This window comes from Nilaparvata lugens, chromosome 4 (genome assembly GCF_014356525.2).
Source record: "Nilaparvata lugens isolate BPH chromosome 4, ASM1435652v1, whole genome shotgun sequence".
Taxonomy (NCBI): Eukaryota; Metazoa; Arthropoda; class Insecta; order Hemiptera; family Delphacidae; genus Nilaparvata; species Nilaparvata lugens.
In genome coordinates this window covers 6789646-6811257 of record NC_052507.1, presented here as the reverse complement: position 1 = coordinate 6811257, position 21612 = coordinate 6789646, and the positions used below count along the sequence as shown (strand labels likewise).

The window sequence follows — 21612 nt, the reverse complement described above, 5'->3', positions numbered from 1 at the left end:
TGTGTATTACATTATATCATTATTATTTTTTTAGTATGCATCATAATAATTATGATTGTGTTATTATTGTATTATTTATCAATACAATAACAAATAATAATATGATTTTTTCGATCTATCAATACATTATACGAGCTTCTCCTTAGTTCGGGTCTCTTAGTTTACAAAATATCAAGTTCTCAAAACTATACCAGCTTTCTACAATAACGTGGCGGCTGATTAGTAGTTAAAATATATATTGTAGAAAACTAGCATAGCTTCAAGAATTCGATAGTTGTAAAATAAGGGCCAAGCCACACGAAACGTTTATCAGGCGTTTTCAGACTACTCGGCAGGGCGGGATGCTCTCCGATTGACTGATTAGGTTGGCGTTTGGGAATCAGCTGACAATCAGCCAATTGGAGGGCTTCCTGTCCTGCAGACTTGTCTGGAACAACGCTTTGTACTCACTACTTATATACTGTAGTATGTATTAATAGTTATTTGTGCAACTAGTGCGCAAAGTGACAGTTTGCTGCACCGAAAGAAACGTTTACGCCCGAGCCGTAGGCGAGGGCGGAATGGTTTCTTGAGTGCAGCAGAGGAACTTTGCGCAAGTATTTCACATTAAGTTTTTCCTACAGTTACCATTGAATATGAAAAGTGGGTAATTATGGGTAAAATTGCCTGAAATGCATCAAATGTTTTTCTGTGTAATTTTATTATTGATAAAAACCTTAATTTATTGTCAAATTGAATAAAAATGTTGTCCTTGGTTAATGTAATAATTAGCGCGTTGTGCTTCGTTGCACCTCTGCTCACTATAGCAGCCACAGCAGTCACTGTTACCAACTTCATTTTCATTTTGCTGCACTGTTGCTCCATATAACCTACTAAGTATTTTGCGTTGCCATGTTGCAAATCTGGAGTGCAGAAAAGATTTTTCCCGCACTAGAGCGGAAAAGTGATTCTTTGCGTTCTGTAATCAGTGCAGCAATGGCCACTTTTCAACGTAACTGTAGGAAAAATATATTTGTATTGTATTGATAATTTCAATCATTGATTAAGTGGAAGTATAGGCTCAAAATGTGCTGTCTGAAGGTAGGCGCACACAGATCGTCATCGGACGGCACGCATCGGACGATTAGATTTGATGCATTGTTTTCAATTTCAGTGCACGTACCTATCCGCAATGTATAGGTATGCGCACTCTAATTGAAAACAATGCTTCAAATCTAATCGTCCGATGACGATCTATGTGCGCCTACCTTTAAGAGAGCCGGAACAATTCATTTTAATAACAGATTTTCTCTGAACAAGCTCTCCTAAGTGATTGAAAATAATTATTATTTCAAATGAAAATAGATCAATCACGTTTTCATTACTGAATGTTTTATCACATCAATGCTTTAAACTGATCTAGATTTCCCAATTTCTCTCATGATTGGTGAATTAGATAGCCTTCTAATTAATTGAAAATGTGAGAAACTAGTACTGGTTGTTATACCGTTATCAATCTCAATCGAAACTTCTTGAGTAAAATCTATAAATGAACTTGAAAACGTTCTCAGGTAAGCAACCCTTGTAAACCAATCAGAACAATTCTTATAGTTTGAGTAATGCATTCCATTAGTTATTAGGCAACCAAGCTTGCTTCGCTAAGACATTTCTCATGAATCATTGACTTGAATACTTGTAGTCGTTGCCAAGGACAACGGCTATCTAGCTATCTATAGGTGCGTACAGACTTTCGTTCCGCTCCAAGACCGAACGTCACTCCAGCAGAGCGATTGATGATCGACCGGCGAGCAACAATGGTTCGACCGGGGAACGCGAGAAGATCTACCATCTTCCGTAACGTTCATGATCGGTGCGAGTAGAGAGCGGAGGCGGAGCGATTGCTGTGCGATGGTGGTACGTGGGCGGTACGAGGGAGGAGCGTGCTCGGTGCGGGTTGGAAGCACGAGTATGTGTACGCAGCTTAACAAGGACTAGTTCCTGCCTGTATCCAGATAGGCAGGGTCAACAAACTTCTGCCACACTCATTCGAAATAAAAACTAGGTCCCCAAAAAGAGGCTTTTCGCCCTAAAGTGAGGTCCACGTTATAATGACAGTGTTTGATTCGCAATGGTATCTCTATCCTTGTCTATCATTCAACAAAGCGGATAGCGCTATCTCTTTCTCACTTTGCTCTGTTGCCAAATCGGCTTTTAACAATGTAGAATTGATAATTAATCAAAAAAATATTTCATCTTAATTATGAATTATATTATGAAATTATTGAAAAATATAATTTCCTGCTTAATAAAATATAATTGATTATTTTAAACAAAAAATGAACAGTTAATATTACATTAATAATCCTGTATCTGCAACCGTCTATAGAAGGCGGGTACCTCTACAGAGGTTCGGCAACGTTGTTCTCCTATCTTTCTCCACTGCCATTATAACGTGGGCATCACTATTTTCCCTTGTACCTCCAAATTATCAGTAGGGCCCTTGAATTTGATGGTACATAAAAAATTGACTCATGAAATGAGTTAATTGCTGAAAATCGAAAAAGAAACACTCAATCGTTAAAGTTTATACATTTTTTATTCAAAATATAATAAATTACAATTTTACAAGTTTGAAATAACAACGCTTTTCTTATGTACAGCAATTTACTTGTTCTGTATCTAATATTATAAAATATGATTTTCTCAACGTTATTAATGAGTACCGTATTTATTTTAAATAGTAGTTTGTAAAATTCAACATTATTAATGAATATTTATGAATAACGTTATTTTCTCAATGTTATAAATGAGTATTTATTTCAAATAGCAGTAGCTCAAATTCAAGTAACTCTTTCCTTTGCGCTCATTAATTTTAACATGAATGTGGCCCAACAGCTCTCCTGTCCAGTCACACTGGACAGCACCATTTTCCCAATCCACTCGTAATTTACTGCATTACAATCGTCACCTCAACTCTCCTGTCCAGCATGGCTGGACAAAACTAAAATTCTGATGCACTCTCATGTCCAGTAGTGCTGGACAACTGCGTAGTTGGATATTTTGCTCTGTATTATATTCTCTATCGTCTCTAAATGCCTGTAAAGAGCTGCAGTCTGTCGGTGAGATATGAAACTATTATAAGTAAGCATTGTGAGTACACACTGTACTTAATGCGTTCATTCCTCACTAACTAGTAATAGATATTGCTAACCTATAAGCTGGGTGAGTTTGAGTGATGGTTTGTTTTTATAGGTTTTTTTTTTTATTTTTGACATTAATTTTTGGTTATGGCTGACCAACGATAAAATCCTCAAGAAATAAGGAGTGCCTTGGAAGAAGAAACATCAGAGTTTGAATTATCGGACAGTGTTAGTGATGAAAAATATACTATTGAAGACAGTGGCGGTAACTCTGAGGATAATGTTGTATTAATTTTGAAATTATTAAAAAACAAGAAAAAAAGAAACTTGCGACTTGACTGTTATTGAACAAAGTATTACAAAATAAAATGAGGCCTCCAGAAACTTCAAAGTTCAAATACTGTTTTTTCAACTATGAGAGGACTTGTTTGCAAAATTAAATCCGAGCTGTAGAAGCAACATGAGTGAATCTTATTAGGAGTGGGAGATGGATACAGCCTTGTCCAGCTGAGCTGGACAGGAGAGCTGCGCGGAGGTGCAGACACTAAACAAATTCGAGCTTACAAGTGAATCGGCTCTGTCCAGTGTCACTGGCCTGGAAAGCGCAAAGGGTTAACACTCATCTTAATAATATCCTACTGATTTTTATTACATTTTTTCTTTTACAGTAATGGTAGGAATCACTGAATCTTTTTCATAATATGAGTTGAATTAATTAATTCTCAATAAATTTAACAAATATTACACATAATGTACTTAAAACATAATCATGACTTGATTTATACTAATGGTATTAACTATAACCACAAGGTACAAAGCAACGTATTTAGATTAATTAATATAATGCATGTTAATTCATTTAATTCGTAGAGTACTTCTCCATTTTGTGGTTATAAACTTATGGTAAATCGACACTCAAAAACTAAATCGACTGGTAAATTTTCACAAACGAAGAAGTAGAAATGTATATTTTGTTGACGATTCAATCAGCTCGTCGCTTTGTATGTTAATTCATTTAATTTGTAGAGTACTTCTCAATGTTGTAGTTAAACTAATGGTAAATAGACACTCTAAAATTGATTTAACTAAATCAACTGGTAAATTTTCACAAATGAAGAAGTAGAAATATATATTTTGTAGACGATTCAATCAGCTCGTCGCATTGTATGTTAATTCATTTGATTCGTAAAGTACTTCTCCATTTTGTGGTTACATACTAATGGTAAATAGACACTCAGGAACTAAATCAACTGGTAAATTTTCACAAAAATGGAGAAGTAGAAATGTATCTTATGTTGACGATTCAATCAGCTCGTCGCATCGTCAAATTGGCGCCGTGGAAGCCAGTATTCACCTTGCCAATTTTGTATTTCGTCAAGTCGATTTTCCGTTTTTCGGTCTCGTGAAATGTGTCCTGTGAAGAGGGTCCCCATTTGTCTAAAATAAAAAAAGGTTATTATTGATAATGTTAAATTGAAAAGCATCATTGGATTGATTGAGAAGGCTATAGTGAGGTCCACGTTATAATGGCAGTGTTTGATTAGCAATCGTATTGCTATCCTTGTCTATCATTCAACAAAGCGGATACCGCTATCTCTTTCTCGCATTGCTCTGTTGCCAGATCGTCTTTTAACAATGTAGAATTAATAATTAACAAAATATTTAATCTTAATTATGAAAATTCTTTATGAAATTATTGAAAAATAATTATTGAATTATAAACCTGTATCAGCTACCGTCTATAGAAGGCATTGACAAGACAGAGGATCGCAATAGAGAAGAGAGGAGTTGATGGTGCATCAGATATACCGGTATACTGATTTTATTTGTTTAATATTAGGTTGAGATGGTTTAGGATTAATCTCTTATTGTTTGGTTATTTATTATCAAAATTTAAATAGTTTAAGTTTATCCTCTATAGAAGGCAGTGGCAAGGCAGAGAATCGGCAACGCTGTTCTCCTATCTTTATTATAACCTGGACCTTATTATAAAAGTCAATATTGACTATAGTGAGGTCCACGTTATAATGGCAGTAGAGAAAGATGGGAGAAAAACGTTGCCGAACCTCTGTCTTGTCAATGCTTTCTATAGACGGTAGCTGATACAGGTTTATTGATGTAATATTAACTGTTCGTTATCGTTAAAAATAATCAATTATATTTTGTGATAATTTCATAATGAATTTGCATAATTAAGATGAAATATTTTGCTAATTGATTATTAATTCTACATTGTTAAAAAACGATCTGGCAACAGAGCAAAGCGAGTAAGAGATAGCGCTATCCTCTTTGTTGAATGAAAGACAAGGATAGTAACACGATATTTAGATGAAAACGGTAGTGGTCACGGAATGTGTGTGCAGTGGCCAGCCAGCTAGATTGCGTCATCGCCACCAACCGAGGTTTTTAACACCTATTGGCAATTTATGAAACTTGTTTGTTATCCCTGCATATTCCTGAATGTTTCAAAAAGTATCATACATGTATCAACTATGCTTAGGACATTACTGGAATATTGAGTTTATTTTATTTAGATTATGTTAGTTTTATTTGATTATGGTGATCCAATTACATGTAGACGTTTTTCGAATAAATTATCATCATTCAAAGTTTAGTTTTTTTAGAAGAATTAGGTGTAAAAATTAGTGAATAATATTTTTTTATAATTTTGAGTCTCAATTTGAATAATATCTGTATGGAAAAACATTTATAAGTGTACTTTATTACAATGAAGCAATTGAAATAGTGAAAAATAAGTGATAGCTCCAGAATTATGAACATTACATAAGATGGCAATATGCGTAAAAAGGACTTCTAAAAATTGAAAAAACTTGTAAAATATTGTGAGTAGAAATTTTTTTATTATTTTTTCCATTTGTTATAGAGCATTAAAAATGATTTTCAATAATAAAAAATCGATCCATTTTGGCCATTTCATCATAAAAAAATCATAGGTTAATGGGTTAAAAACAGATGATTGGATATAAAATGACGTCAGCTACACCAGAAATCTAGCTCAAACATGCGCGTGACACCTACCGTCTTCTTCTATATACCGTGGATAGTAATACCATTGCTAATCAAACACTACCATTATAACGTGGACCTCACTATGGTAGCCTTATACTGCACAGATATTTGCGCCTTAACTTCGCTATCTAGGAAAAATAAAGGCAGTCATTCTATTCTATATGTACTTTTGATACTTCAGTTTAGTTTATAATGCAAAGAACAATTTTTTGTCACCTTTTTGAGACGTAACACTGAAAGAGATTGTACCATCACTTGGCACCTCATCCATCCACCCCACGGCTCGCTCCAAGTTGTGAAACGATCTTTCAACCGACATTTGAAGATCATCCTTATCCCTGTAAGCCACACAAATTGAAAATATATTCTTAAAAATTTGTAGCCTACATTGTTATAATAATTATATAATCTACACTAGCCGTCAGGCTCGCTTCGCTCGCCATATCCGTCTAGCGAGGGGGCTCCGCCCCCTGGACCCCCGACTGGATTGTCCAAGAATGAGATCAGCAGGCTCGCTTCGCTCGCCTGCATTTTTCATTTCAGCATTTTTATCATATGTTAGGACGATCCAGTCGGGGGTACAGACTAAACGTCTGGCTAAACGGATATGGCGAGCCTGACGGCTAGTAATATAATATTACCAGATATAGCTCTGATTGAAGTAGCAGTACCCAATCAATTTTTCGCGATAAATGCATTTCAATCTTCAACTTTGGTGCCAACCTAACAAAGTCAACTCAACTTAATGCCAACCTGACAAAATTATTAATTCAGTTACCAGTTAACAACTGTTTCGAAGAGGTACTCTCTTATTAACATATGGTAAGGCCTTTTTCAATTATAATTAAGAGAATAAGAAGAATATACATGCTAAAATACAAACTTTAAATCCTTAAAAACCACCCTTAGAGTTAAAATATTGCCAAAAGATTTCTTAGTGCGCCTCTAAAGGGCCAACTGAACATACCTACCAAATTTGAGCGTTTTTGGTCCGGGGTAGATTTTTAGTTCTGCGAGTGAGTGAGTGAGTGAGTGAGTGAGTGAGTCAGTCAGTGAGTGTATATATATATATATATATATATTATATATATATATATATATATAGATTATGAACAAAGGTGTTGTGGAAGTTATCCATATTCAGTTGAAATAGAAGCGATTTTGTCAGTTGAAATAAAATTATGTGGAATTGACGACCAAATTAGGTCTGAATACAAAGAGACGCCGTCCATCCAGGAAGCTGTTCAATGACGAAGGACAGAAGTATGAAGAATGAAGTAAGTAACCTCAAATAGAACAGCTGATAAAAAATGACAAAATCAATCGAATATACCAAAAACCTAATCTCAAGAGTTTTGTTTGTATCCTTTCGCTAATGACACAAATGCATGACGAGCATGTGTTCACACATGTTTAGCACACTTATGTTGTCGTTAGTGGCCACCCTTAGATTATGCTCACAACAACTGGAAAAAATCTGGTGTGGCGCACTCACACAACTTTCCTTGCCGTTAAGAGAATTGATCACCTGACGCTAATGTTCCCGCGCATCTCAAGTCTACTATTCAGAGATCCAAGCCAGCTGGTGACAGGACTATAATAACGCTGGAAACACACGAGGTCTGCTATCTCTTCATAGTGAATGATTTAATAGAATCAACAGTTTGCAATTTAAATAATAACATTTTCTCGAATTTTGAGTTTATTTTAAATTTTAGGTGAAAATGTTACTGAACATTAATTGTAGAGATGTTTATGCTCAATCTTTTCCATTTGGAATTTTTTGTTTAAATTGAATCTGAAGCCTGATAATTGGGAATATAAAATCAAACTTTGCATAGATGGGGTGGAGCTCCTGGAATTTTTACAGATATGAGACTTGTGGCAGTTGATAGAGCTTATCAATGACTATTTTACCTATGAATTTGATCAAAATCGTTGGAGCCGTTTTCGAGAAAATTGCAAAAAAACCCTGTTTCTGACAACATTTTCGCCATTTTGAATTGCATCAGATCGAAATTGTTCGTGTCGGATACTTATGTCGTAAGGACCTTAAGTTCCACATTTCAAGTCATTCCGTTAATTGGGAGATGAGATATCGTGTACACAGACGCACATACACTCATACACAGACACACACACACACACACACACACACACACACATACATACAGACCAATACCGAAAAACCACTTTTTTGGACTCAGGGGGCCTTGAAACGTATAGAAATTGGGGTACCTTAATTTTTTTCGGAAAGCAATACTTTCCTTACCTATGGTAATAGGGCAAGGAAAGTGATAAAAATGCTTGAACTCTAAGAATAGTGTATCGTTCTGGTGAGTTGGTGTTAATTACTAACATATTGATAGTAGATGGGGGAAACAATAGGCTAGTTATACTGGTTTGACTTTTTTTAAACAAAATCATTGAACAGCTTGATGGAATTTTATTAAAATTCTTTCTGATTAAATGTTGTTCTCATCGTTTAAGCCTATGAAACCGTTGAAAAATAATAGGTTTATTTATTAAGTTAATATTGTTTGACGAGTGTATTTACAAAGCAAGTGATGTGCTGAAATCAAATACTGAAGATATAATTTTTCTCCTTACACAATATCCTGCACCTCCTTCATCGAAATGGTATAGGACTCCAAGACCTGACCACCAACGTTGACATTCAACGATATTGTTTCAATCTGCAATGAAGAATATAATTAACCATTAAAACTATCAAACTATTAATAGATGCTTATTTACTCATCACATAAAAGAGTTGACCATTATTCCTATCAAATCATTCTCTCCATTAAATGTATAGGTGACATTTATTATGACATATATGTATATGTGATCATTTTTTCAAATAATAGGTACTTGATTTTTTCAAGATGACTAATATCTGAATTAGTTTCCTGAGCCAGCACAGATATTGAAATATACCTGAGCCAACACCCAATAGCCAACCAGGTCACTCGATATTGTTGTTATGTGAATTAAATTTGAATTGTATGAATTTATGTTGTTATTATTGGATAAATTAATATAATAATTCAACCAAAAATATAGATTTTTGAATTTGAATTTTATAAATTTATGTTGTTATTATTGGATAAATTAATATAATAATTTAACCAAAAATATAGATTTATTGTGCAGGGTTGGTCTAGTGGTAAGGAGCGTTGCAAACTTCGTTCTGCTAGCACCGACTGGTTTGTGGGTTCGAATCCCGCCGATGGCATGGACGTTTGATCATCTCATCAATCTACCAACGGACTATCCGTTACCCACGCACAAGCATAAAACTCATGCAGGCACCATCCGCAAAAAAAAATTAATAAACTTTATAACACATTACCAGTGCAACAAGTATTTGAGAACAATATTTTATTATCTTTAAAAAGTAAGGTTCACATGAAAGTGTGAGCATTCCTTATAAATAACATCAATGTTAACAGTTTGAAAAATTCCAACTTCTAAATAAACATAAAGCCTTAGCTTTACGGGCGTCTTAGACGCGCTGATTTGTTTCCGCACGTTAACCGGATACATTGTATTTTATGGAGTAAGCAGTAACCAGTAAGCTTAGTTATAAGAGTGAAATAGAGGCTCCCTAAAAGAGGCCATGCATTCTGATTTCAGAAAAATTCATGGCGCCCAAAGCCAGTTACAAACACATCGACCTTATGAATTCCATCAGATGAGACGGAACGTGTGACAAACATCATCTGCTTAATCTAATAGAATCTATAAAGACGACAAAAATCGATGTGTGTAAAGACGCTCGTATAGTTGTGGTCCAAGGACCGGTTGCACAAAAGCCAGTTAAATTTTGTCACCTGGTCATATGGGACATATATATGAATCATATATTTATCTCATATTGATCAGAATTTTAGAGTTTTGAAATTAAAAAAGTTCAATGAACAGTGTTTTTGTCTTTGAAAAATCTTTATCATCGTCAGAAAGATTGTTTATTTCATTTGTTGTCAATATTATCGTAGCTTCTCTTTTGTTTCTAATAACAAACGTGCCGCTTATGCGACAGATAAAAAAAATGTAGCCTACTTGAAATGGCTTTCATGTTTGGCATTGACTGAGTTTATATTAATACCCAAAATTTAGCTTTTGGGGCAGAGCTTGTTCGTTAGGACTGTGAGTAAAGCCCGGCTGATTCAGTGAAAAAGGCTAGATTTCGTTTCGTTTTATAATACAGTTATTCTGTCACAGATCGGGCAGTTTAAAAATAATTGTATTAAGGGAGACGGGTTCTGAGCCTATTCATTGGTTCAGTTAATTTTTGTTCTTTTAAAAAACTAACTGTAAAGTCGCGATTAAACCAGTGGATGCCAAAGGGGGAAGCCATATTCAAAAGGTAGGTGACTACTGGATAAGATCATTGCTCTTAATTTTCATAACCACAAATATTGAATCATCATTAGCAGCAAGCGAGTGTTTTCCCCATTAAAATCATATCAATAATGTTTTTATAATAAAATTAATCTTGTTTTGTTTAAATGTAAATATGTTAAAGACTCATTAAAGTTCTAGTTATTCTATTCTCTTTTGTTATCATAGTTCTTTCCCCGCTTACATAATTGGTGAAGGCTCAAGGGTTCTTAATCCACATTTAAAAATTTGGACTTTTCCGTTTACCTCAGTGAAGATTCAATTTTTGTGGTTTTCATTTGTTGTGTTTTATCTTCTCATTTATATTTATTTATGGAATGAGTGCAGTGGTAGATCTTAGGAATATTCGTACAAAAGAATTGAATCTTAAAGAAGCGTTGTCCATAGCTCAGCAATATAGATTGTTTTTTCCCCCAAATGCGGATTTAGATTTTTTGAGATCTCATGATTGAATTCAACGAGAACCAATCAGAGAAAGTTTTTCTTAGAAGGCTTCTCTGATTAGTTCCCGTGGATTTTAACCGGGATTAAGACTTGTGCAACCGGGTGTAAGTGATCCTTTGTATGTGACGTCATTTAACAAAAGCATTTTATTATCTAGTAGGCCTATTATTTTTGAGATCTTATGATGATGATGAGAAACGTTTCACTCACCGCAGACTTTTCAATACCGATGCTCAACGATCGGATAATTTCATTCAGCTGGCTGTCAGTTTTATCCCTGTTGAATGTGCGGATCTCTCGGGAACCCACTTTCGTGACGTCGAACGTTTTTGCTGGGAATAGTTTACGCAAGTAGCATATGTGTGAAATGAAGCCGACGGTCAGATTTCGCATGTAGACGAGTGACTGCTCACTAGTGGTGGGTGTCATGAAGATCTGCAAACATATGAGAAAGAAATGGAAATTAGCTGGTGCTGTATGTTTTTTAGGGTAATTTCCACATGAGCTCTAGTCGAGAAGAGACTCGACTCTAGTCGAGAGCATAAATGTTTTTCCAAATGGTGACACTCAGACCCAAAGACCTTAAAGAGACGCATCTTTAAGGTCTTTGCTCAGACCAGTCGATTCTATAGTGAGGTCCACGTTATAATAGCAGTGAAGAAAGATAGGAGACAAACGTTGCCAAGTCTCTACATTTTGCCACTGAGTGTACACAGCTGTTACTCAATTCATCCCATTAAATTAATGATCTAATAATTAATCATTTCCTTGATAAAATAATAAATTTAATGTCAAATTAATCAAGAATATATATATTTTTTCATAATTTGATTCAAAAATTTGCTTCCATAACTGATATCAGATTTTTATTTTTATACAAACCTGATACACCAATCTAAATTTCAAAACAACAGAAGTTAAGTTATTTAGTAGGTATTCTATTCCAATTTCTTTTAAAAATGATAGAAAAATAGAAATCCTATTTAAAATAAGTAGTTTCAATGGAAATGATTTTGAAATAACCGTTCAATATCATTTGTACCGGTACGAGTAGGTCTAAAGGTGCGTACAGACTTTCGCTCTGCTCCGCAACCGAACGTCACTCCAGCAGAGCGATTGATGATCGTCCGGGGAGCAACAGTGATTCGACCGGGGAACGCGAGAAGATCTAACATCTTCCGTAAAGTTCATGATGGGTGCGTAGGCGGAGCGACTGTGGTTCGAGGGCGGAACGAGGGAGGAGCGTGCTCGGTGCGGGTTGGAAGCGCGAATATGTGTACGCAGCTTAACCTATACGTGTAGGCTAACTGAAGAGTGGATGAAGTCTAGGATGGTTAGTTATCAACTTTTAAATGTCATTTCAGGTATTTTAATTTGTGTTCACATACGGTAATGTCTAAAAATTATTTTATTGTTTCAAAAATACATTTTAAATCAATTATACGACTTGTGTACTAAAGTATTTTGATAGAATGAAGAAAAAAAATGGCGGCTAAGAATTGTTTGTCTACAGTCACTGTACAGTGACTTTTGTACAGTCACTGTCAAAAGTAAAAATATCTGTTTTGTTGTATGATAGAAAAGGACAGCAACAGTATTGTCAATCCTACACTGCTATTATAACGTGGACCTCACTATAGGCTAGTGCATGGGTAATGAGACGGACGATAATGGAAGATATAAGTAAGGTACAGATTATTAAGTCCCAACTATACAAGAGTCATAAAGGCGATGGAGCGTTTGTATAATTTTCCTCATTAGACGATGTATCTTTGTATAGGAGCTGAAAAAATTCAGCACGCCTATTAATTAGTTGGGATCTTAGGAGATTCGAAACCACCGAAAAGACATTTTTATTAAATTCATAAATGATATTATAAGAGGAGTTTGCTCTTCAAGTGGTCACCATTACACTCACACTGAAAGCGTGCACTTGTGTGGGTTTTATGCTCACCTTATGGACTTAACCTAAAATAACTTGCTGGTGGCGTTCAGTGTGAGCAGCGACTGACAATGATTAAGTCACAATTTGTTTAATAATAATAATTTACCTGGTCGAGGGTACAACACGACCAGAGACGTTTATTCAAAATATAGACATGTTGATAACAAAAAGCATATAAGCTACGATAATTTACAAAGTATTAGGGTAATAACTTAAAATAATAACTTTTAAACAATTAAATTACGACATAGCAGTCAGATATGTTTTGAATTAATTGTTCAAAAGTGATTATAAATAAGCAGTTAGTATAATGAAAACAAACATTGAAGAACTTACAATACATTCATTATTTGCTGATCTGAGAAAATGTGGTCCCACTAACATAGCCTACATGAATATATGAGTCGAGATGCCACTAATTTTGCTTTTGATTGTTTCTAGGAATTTTTTTAGATAATTTCTCATCTGAAGGCGTGGCCATGCATGGTCTCGCGTGCACTTGCATATACCCGCATTGTGACCAATCCCTCAAATTTTTTCATCGTTAGCTTATAACAGTGCAAATAGATACCGTATTATATTTAATATCTAAAATTAAAAGCTATCATAATCTACCACATAGCCAAATGGCTATCTCTTTACAATATATTGCTTGCAGATGTGATGAGTAATATAAATTAAAAAATGAATTCGTTAAAAAATTGTTTTTTATGAATGACGAGAAAACAAATTAATTATTTTATTCTATTTTACCTCTGTTTTTTGCCTCCTCTGCTGGAATGACATAATGTCTAAGAAGCGTTGAAAATCTTCTGTAAATAAAAAACACAGGCAAATAGATTAGAAATATCCAATATAGGTCTATTATAGGTAATATTAGGTTGACTAAATATTGTCATTAATTACAAAAATAAACAACAATGTCCGTAATATTTCTAGTAAAACCGCTTACTAATTTTCCATGATGTATTATACTAGGCCTATCAGTAAATCTAGGAAACTACTATCTTATAAATTATAAACTGTACGTCAGATATCCGTCTCATTAGAATTGTAGACTAGAATTGTATAATAAAATTATCATAAATCAAATTCATTAGACTGTGTTTCGATATAATATTGTCACCTGATATAGGCTAAACTTATATTACACATATTAAGTACCTTTTTAAAAAACTTGATTTATTTGAGTTTGGAACTGTAAAATTACTGGAGAATAATGTAAAATTGCTGAAAAACTACAAATGGATTATGGAAACAATAATATACGATAACAAATCGTATTGATTCTCTTGATTCATGACAATCTGTACTATCAATACATGACTATTATTACTCATGATAGAAGTAATTTAATCATTTTAAATGTTAATTATTTTACAAAATAAGGATAAAAATATCAATACTCACAATTTCTTTGACAATACAAACCTTTTGCCTTTTCTTTGAAAGTTGAAAGTGTAGACAAGCAAAAGCACGATTTGTTAGGTTTGCCAACATAGTCAAAGTCTTAGATTCCATAAACATTCCACAATAAACATGGAATTAATTCTCATTCAAATTTAATAAGTATATAATAATAAAAATCAATATTTATTGAGTTTCTTCTATTTTTTAATATATTTAATCAAAATAATTAAAATTATATATTTTTTATTGTGAATCGATTATTCAAGATTTACAGTCGATAATCGAAGTGTCGACTGTAAGTTCAGCACAGACATAACCTAAAATTTGTTTATTTCCTCTAAATGGCGCATGAGCATTTCGACGGCCACATGGTTATGTTGAATACGTGAATTTCTGTCATGTAAAAAACTTTATTTAACATATTTACACCTTTTCATTGTTAATCTAGTAATATAATTTAGTGTTTCTAATTGGCTTGACTCATTCCAAACTTTAACATGGGTAGAAAAGCAAAATTCACTGCAACTGAAGAAACCCGCAGAGGAAAGGGCAGGAAAGCCAAACGACAAAAAGAGCCTGATATTAGAATTGTTGGTAAGTGGGCATTCAATTATTATCTTTTATGCTCTTACAAATTACGTTACGTTTGAAATAATTATTGTACTTGGTATCCTAGATATGATATCCATCAAAACAAGGCAAGGCCATGAAACATCAACATAACCTTTCTGTTAACCAATTTTCAATAAACCCTCTACAGTAATGAGTAGTTTATTCATAAATTTTTACTCCCGTGTATGTATTCAAATTATTTGTTAGGCCTAGGCTACTTCACAAATACTTACTAAGCATTAAAGAACGGTTCTGATCCTTCGTTGTAAGGTGATTTACCTATTCAGAGTAATGGCAGGTCAGACCCGAATTAAATTGTTCTATCGTCTCGGACCAGTGTATATCCATTATCCAACCTTTTGATAAAAGATGCATTTTTGTTTAATAAAAACACAAAACTTTAAATATTTACACTTATCTGAAGATGGCCGATCAAAGAGACTGACAAAGCTCACAAACTCCTCATTCAAAGAATAGAGATGGAGCTTAATCAGTTTCTCTCTCTCTCGGAGTACTTTCTTGAAAACTTTTTCATCCAGCTCCCGCACCTGCAGTGGAAGTCTATAATTGTAAACTTTCGATTCACGCAAGTGTGCAGCTTAGTCAATCTAGAGTAGGGAAGGTCAATATTGTTCCGCCCTATAGTTGAGTAGTTGTAGATCTGGCCTCTTGCTCGGAGTGTGTAAAGTAGGCCTTTCAGAAGCACAAGGGAGCTCAGCATTGACTGTAGTAAGTATTCCCAGCTTCCTGAACAACTGGCGACAATGATCCAAGTATGGTGATGATGCTATTATCTGAACCACTTTTTTTCTGTAGAAGAAGAATTCTCTGACTCAATTCAATTTCATTCCATCTATGACCAGTCTTACACTGGATAGATTTTGTCAAGAAATTAAAAAACATTAACGTTCATAAAATCATTAAACTATCGAGATGGCATGTCAAAGAGACAAAGCGAGTGATCTCCTCTTCACTCAAGGAATAGAGTGGAAGTTTTAGGAGTTAATCTCGAAGCACATTTTGAATTTTTTCATCTTCCAATTCACGGACACACGATGGGAGCCTGTTGAATATTTTCAAGGTGCGATTTGGGAAACTGGTGTCTGATCTGGCCAATCGCAATTGTGGCAGGTCTACATCATCACGTCTTCTAGTAAAATAATCATGAACCTGGCCTCTTGCTTAAAATTTATGTAGCTGTTCTTTTAGAAGCACTAACGAGGTAAGCAGGAACTGACTAGAGACTGTGAGGATCCGCAGTTCTTTGAACAGTGGCCGGCAATGTTCCAGATATCGCGAGAATGTAATGATGCGGATCACCTTCTTTTGAAGAAGCAGTATTCTTTCACAACAACCCACATGTCCCCAAAGCACAGAGCCATACTTAATATGACTGTGGAACAAAGCATGGTACGCAGTCACCAGACATCCACTTGCATGACCCCAAAGTACAATCCGATAGTTGTTGTGGCTATGAAACAGGCACTGATATGCAGTAGCCAGGTTATTCTTTGGAACATGACTTCTCAATTTCCGTATTAGATATGTTACTTTGGTGATTCGGTTACATATCAAATCGATGTGTTGGTCCCATGTCAGTGATGAATCAACCATGAAACCAAGGAACTTAACCTCAGGCCCTCCAAAAGGAGGCAGACCATGCCTCAGGGTGCACAGAACATTCTGCGTCTTCTCTCTATTCATACACAGTTTGTTTGCTGTAAATCATGTGCTCTCCTCCTACTCCAATAGTCAAGCAGACCTCAGTATAGCCAATTGTGGATCTGCATTCTGTGCAGTGAGAGTTGTATCGTCAGCAAACAGCAGGGATTTTCCATCCATACTAAGGTCATTCATGAAAATGAGGAACTGCAGAGGGCCAAGAATTGATCCCTGCGGCACTCCTTACTTGACCTGAAGCTCCTGTGATTTGGCATTTGTTGTCTTGGTCCTTGACTGGGTAGATCCAGATAGACTGCGTCAGTCTTACGACTTGGTCGTAGCCTGCTAGGACCACTGGCGGGGAAAAGCGGCTCGTCCTCCAGCTCTGACAAGAGCATAAAACGGTTTATTTCACTGTTCACTGTTACAACCTGCCTACGCCGTAAAAGGTACTCCTCCATTGTTTTCATGGCTACTCCTACAATACCATATCTCATGAGCTTCCCCAGAAAAATCTCATGAAAAACGCAATCAAAAGTCTTGGTGAGGTCACAGAGGGTCATGGAATTTTAGTGTTTCTTCTCCATTGCCTCAAGTATGGATTCCACCAAGCATTTAGGGTTGTATGGCAGAGAGGGCCTGGAGTCCTAGCTTCGCCCTCAATGAAGGAAATGAATCATCAGCAGTCGACCTTCCACGGCAAAAAAAAGTCCTAGCTTCGCCCTCAATGAAGGAAATGAATCATCAGCAGTCGACCTCCCACGGCGAAAATCAAATTGATCCTCCGTAGAGTGAATTCTCCTCTAAATACGCTGAAAGTTGGATGAACATCACAGACTCTATAATATTTTCAAAAACTGGAATCAGAGATATAGTTCGGTAATTCATTTCGTCTTGGGTCTTTAGGTAATTCATTTCAATTCTTAGGGCTTCGAATTCATTTAGGTTAGATCGAATTCATTTCGTCTGGGACAATTTACGATCTAAAAATCAAATCTCTTTCCAAAACTCATATTACATGCCTAGTAATCTAATTAGTATTTGTTGCTGGTTATATTCTCATGTTAATCTTATTTTTCCACTTTACTGATTTGTTTCTATTTTATTTCATTCAACAGAATCTGGTAAAGTAGAAAAACTTGGCAGAAGAGCAAAGCAGAGGGCAGCCAAACGGAAAGTTAAAGAATTGGTGAAGCGTGAAAAGAAAGCCATCAAACAAAAATTGTCAAAGGAAAAGAAAGCGGAAGGTGAGTTCTTTAAAAATATGATTCACCACATTTTCTATTTTTATCATATATTTTTCTTTAAATAAATTGTAGTTGGGAATTCAAGTATGTTGATTGATATACAAGAAAGAGTAATTTTACTTGCAATAACATACTGTCTTGTTATTTTCTTTTTGTTTGTGTTACAATTTATTCAAGTTTTTTCTTCCTTCTCAAAATGTCAATTAATCACTTTGAAAAGCATACAGGAAAGACAATATAGCAATTCACATAGCTAGTTCTATGTTATTGTGGATTATGTGGACCTCAAACTTTTATTAGAATGCCAGTTTTATTAGAATGTCCTATTCCACCCTCTAGGTTTTCTAATAATTGCGAAGTATTGCTACGACGCGGACTAGCTACAGCCGGGTATGGGTCGGGGTCGGTGACCGTATTGACTGGTGGAGATACTGGACCTACACTTCTCCCCCTGTCCTGATTCTTTACCCTCTGTCTTTGGCGGGAGGTATTTAATTTGAAGGGAAGTGTGTGTGCCCGTGCCGTTGTTGGCCGATTCGGCCCTCGGCTCTTGGAATTCAGGTTGGGTGTTAGGGAGAATTGAGGTAACCTTAACCAAGGATACGGATCCGGATATCAGATCCCCACAAATAATTATATTTGTAAAGGTAGTACGAAATCTGAACCAACTGCGAGTTGACGGCGAGCAAAGCTGTACCTGCAAGCCCGGAATAAAGGTTGTAGGTGGAGGAACTCGGGATGGAGTTGAACAAGGAATGATATAGAATTTTTGTTACGGTTTTCGCAATCTGAGACTGCGGGCTGTCGGTGTGCCGACTGAATCTGCGCACCCGGTATTAGATCAATATGATTGGAGGGGCGTAAGAGGTATAAGGTACAGGATATGGTATATTGAGTTTGAGGTATAGGGAATATTTTATCGGGCTTGGGAAATGGAGATTCGTTAATAGGATTGTTCCTTCCTGTAACTAATGGGGTTTTGTTCAATAACTCGCGATCTGTGAATCGCGATATAGTTCTCAGCAAGCTGAACCTGCTAGCTAAATACAGTATATCAATCACAATTTTATGATAACTAAAGCTCAATGGATGAGGTTTCGGGTGTCGGATTTCTGAATCGCGAGCCTGCAGCTGCGAAAGGATTTTCAGCAATTCTGAAACTGCTAAACAGGATTTCCGCGCTGATCTGATGACAGCGCGCCGGTTATTAAGTGCCAATCTGTAACTGCCCTTAAGGGTATGGGAATCACTCTCAATCGTCCGAAACGCTTTTAAATTAATAGTCAGTATGTCGACTATTATGAGAGGATAGGGAAGGGCTTACAAGGATTCTCCTAAGCTTCTCGCTGGTCTGAGGACCGCGACGGGAACGATCTCTAGTCTGGAACTGAGATCTCGCAATATACAGGGCAGGAAAAATTTAGAGGAAGGAAGAGAGAGAATGCCGCAGTCTGGGAACTTCGGCGAGGACGTTCTCAAGCTGTACCTGAGAGCGAGAAGCGTTGCAGTCTGTGACTTCGACAAGGACGTTCTCAAGCTGCACCTGAGAGCAGGAAGCGTCGCAGTCTGTGACTTCGACAAGGACGTTCTCAAGCTGCACCTGAGAGTGGGAAGCGTCGCAGTCTGTAACTTCGACAAGGACGTTCTCAAGCTGCACCTGAGAGTGGGAAGCGTCGCAGTCTGTGACTTCGACAAGGACGTTCTCAAGCTGCACCTGAGAGCAGGAAGCGTCGCAGTCTGTGACTTCGACAAAGACGTTCTCAAGCTGTACCTGAGAGCAGGAAGGATTTTAGAATAGGGAAAGTGAAGAGAGAGAAAGAGAAAGGATGCCGCAGTCTAGGAACTTCGGCGAGGAAGTCCTCAAGCTGTACCTGAGAGCAGAAGGATTATAGAATAGGAAAAGTTAAGAGAGAGAAAGAGAAAGGTTGCCGCAGTCTAGAAACTTCGGCGAGGAAGTACTCAAGCTGTACCTGAGAGCTAGAAGGATTATAGAATAGGAAAAGTTAAGAGAGAGAAAGAGAAAGGATGTCGCAGTCTAGAAACTTCGACGAGGACGAGCTCAAGCTGCACCTGAGTTCTCTAGGAGAAGGATTGGGCTTTTCCTACTTGGAATTACAGCAAGTCAGAAACTGCTAAGCGAATTTAAAATACAGGGCCACTCTATAGTATGAAAATTAATAAGGAAAATACATCCTTAAAGAAAAACTGAGATTACCTTATTACAGAAGAGGAAATGCACACAAGTGACCAGTCCTAACATACAGTTACCTGAATCTCTGCAGAATTAAATACGGAGAATAGCAAACAAATTCCCGCACTAAACTTAAACGTCGTGAAGCGACAGAGTCGAGACTTAAGAATTAAGCCCTCAAAAATAATTTGCTTAAGAGCCTAGCTAAATTTTCCCACTCAACTGTTTGTAGCTCAAACTTGAGATCCCTTACAGGTTTCAAAACCAAGAATAACTCGTTCACCCCCAGTGATACGAATTCGGGAAAAAATAGCTGACAAGAAAGAGAAACCCACAAGGGAATTCTAACTCCGAGTTGTTCGGAACTCGACCTACAATATTCTACGTTAGCACAAGATAGAATAATAATTAGTGTCGGTAACGTCGTAAGGAGAGGAGATTCGCGACCCGATCTCACGCTCAACCACCGAACAACTGCTCTCTCCCAGGTCTCCTTGAAGCCACACCGGGTCGCTGAAAGTTAGGAGGCCGGGGGAAAAAGGGGCTTGCTGACCAATGGGAGTCTGAAAAGACGATCACGCCACTAGTCATGTGACAGGGTTTGAATCCACATACATGCCAGTTTTATTAGAATGTCCTATTCCACCCTCTAGGTTTTCTAATAATTGCGAAGTATTGCTACGACGCGGACTAGCTACAGCCGGGTATGGGCCGGGGTCGGTGACCGTATTGACTGGTGGAGATACTGGACCTACACTTCTCCCCCTGTCCTGATTCTTTACCCTCTGTCTTTGACGGGAGGTATTTAATTTGGAGGGAAGAGTGTGTGCCCGTGCTGTTGTTGGCCGATTCGGCCCTCGGCTCTTGGAATTCAGGTTGGGTGTTAGGGAGAATTGAGGTAACCTTAACCAAGGATACGGATCCGGATATCAGATCCCCACAAATAATTATATTTGTAAAGGTAGTACGCAATCTGAACCAACTGCGAGTTGACGGCGAGCAAAGCTGTACCTGCAAGCCCGGAATAAAGGTTGTAGGTGGAGGAACTCGGGATGGAGTTTAACAAGGAATGATATAGAATTTTTGTTACGGTTTTCGCAATCTGAGACTGCGGGCTGTCGGTGTGCAGACTGAATCTGCGCACCCGGTATTAGATCAATATGATTGGAGAGTCGTAAGTGGTATAAGGTACAGGATATGGTATACCGAGTTTGAGGTATAGGGAATATTTTATCGGGCCTGGGGAATGGAGATTCGTAAATAGGATTGTTCCTTCCTGTAACTAATGGGGTTTGATTCAATAACTCGCGATCTGTGAATCGCGATATAGTTCTCAGCAAGCTGAACCTGCTAGCTAAATACAGTATATCAATTACAATTTTATGATAACTAAAGCTCAAAGGATGAGGTTTCGGGTGTCGGATTTCTGAATCGCGAGCCTGCAGCTGCGAAAGGATTTTCAGCAATTCTGAAACTGCTAAATAGGATTTCCGCGCTAATCTGGTGACAGCGCGCCGGTTATTAAGGGCCAATCTGTAACTGCCC

The 21612-nt window shown here is 36.8% G+C and overlaps 2 protein-coding genes across 6 annotated transcripts in view; one reads left to right on the top strand and one right to left on the bottom strand.

The window, feature by feature from the left end:
• Positions 1–1937: 1937 nt before the first annotated feature.
• LOC111057412 lies at positions 1938–14496 on the bottom strand. Of its 2 annotated transcripts, none has more exons than XM_022344837.2 (6): positions 14377–14496; positions 13699–13757; positions 11211–11435; positions 8760–8845; positions 6366–6487; positions 1938–4556 (listed from the first exon to the last, which is right to left on the bottom strand). In XM_022344837.2, exons 2-6 carry the CDS (start codon positions 13729–13731, stop codon positions 4423–4425), a joined length of 600 nt encoding a protein of 199 aa, XP_022200529.2. In that variant the 5' UTR covers positions 13732–13757; positions 14377–14496; the 3' UTR covers positions 1938–4422. The 2 variants fall into 2 exon arrangements, with proteins under 2 accessions (XP_022200529.2, XP_039281561.1); XM_039425627.1 differs by having other exon boundaries at positions 14356–14408.
• A 185-nt stretch (positions 14497–14681) lies between these two features.
• LOC111057411 (25S rRNA (cytosine-C(5))-methyltransferase nop2) overlaps positions 14682–21612 on the top strand; it is a 47432-nt gene continuing 40501 nt past the window's right edge. For all 4 annotated transcript variants that reach the window (XM_039425626.1, XM_039425624.1, XM_039425625.1 and 1 more), the window contains exons 1-2: positions 14682–14949; positions 17748–17876. In XM_039425626.1, coding sequence (XP_039281560.1) covers positions 14853–14949; positions 17748–17876 — 226 coding nt within the window. In that variant the 5' untranslated portion in view covers positions 14682–14852. The remainder of the gene's footprint in view (positions 14950–17747; positions 17877–21612) is intronic.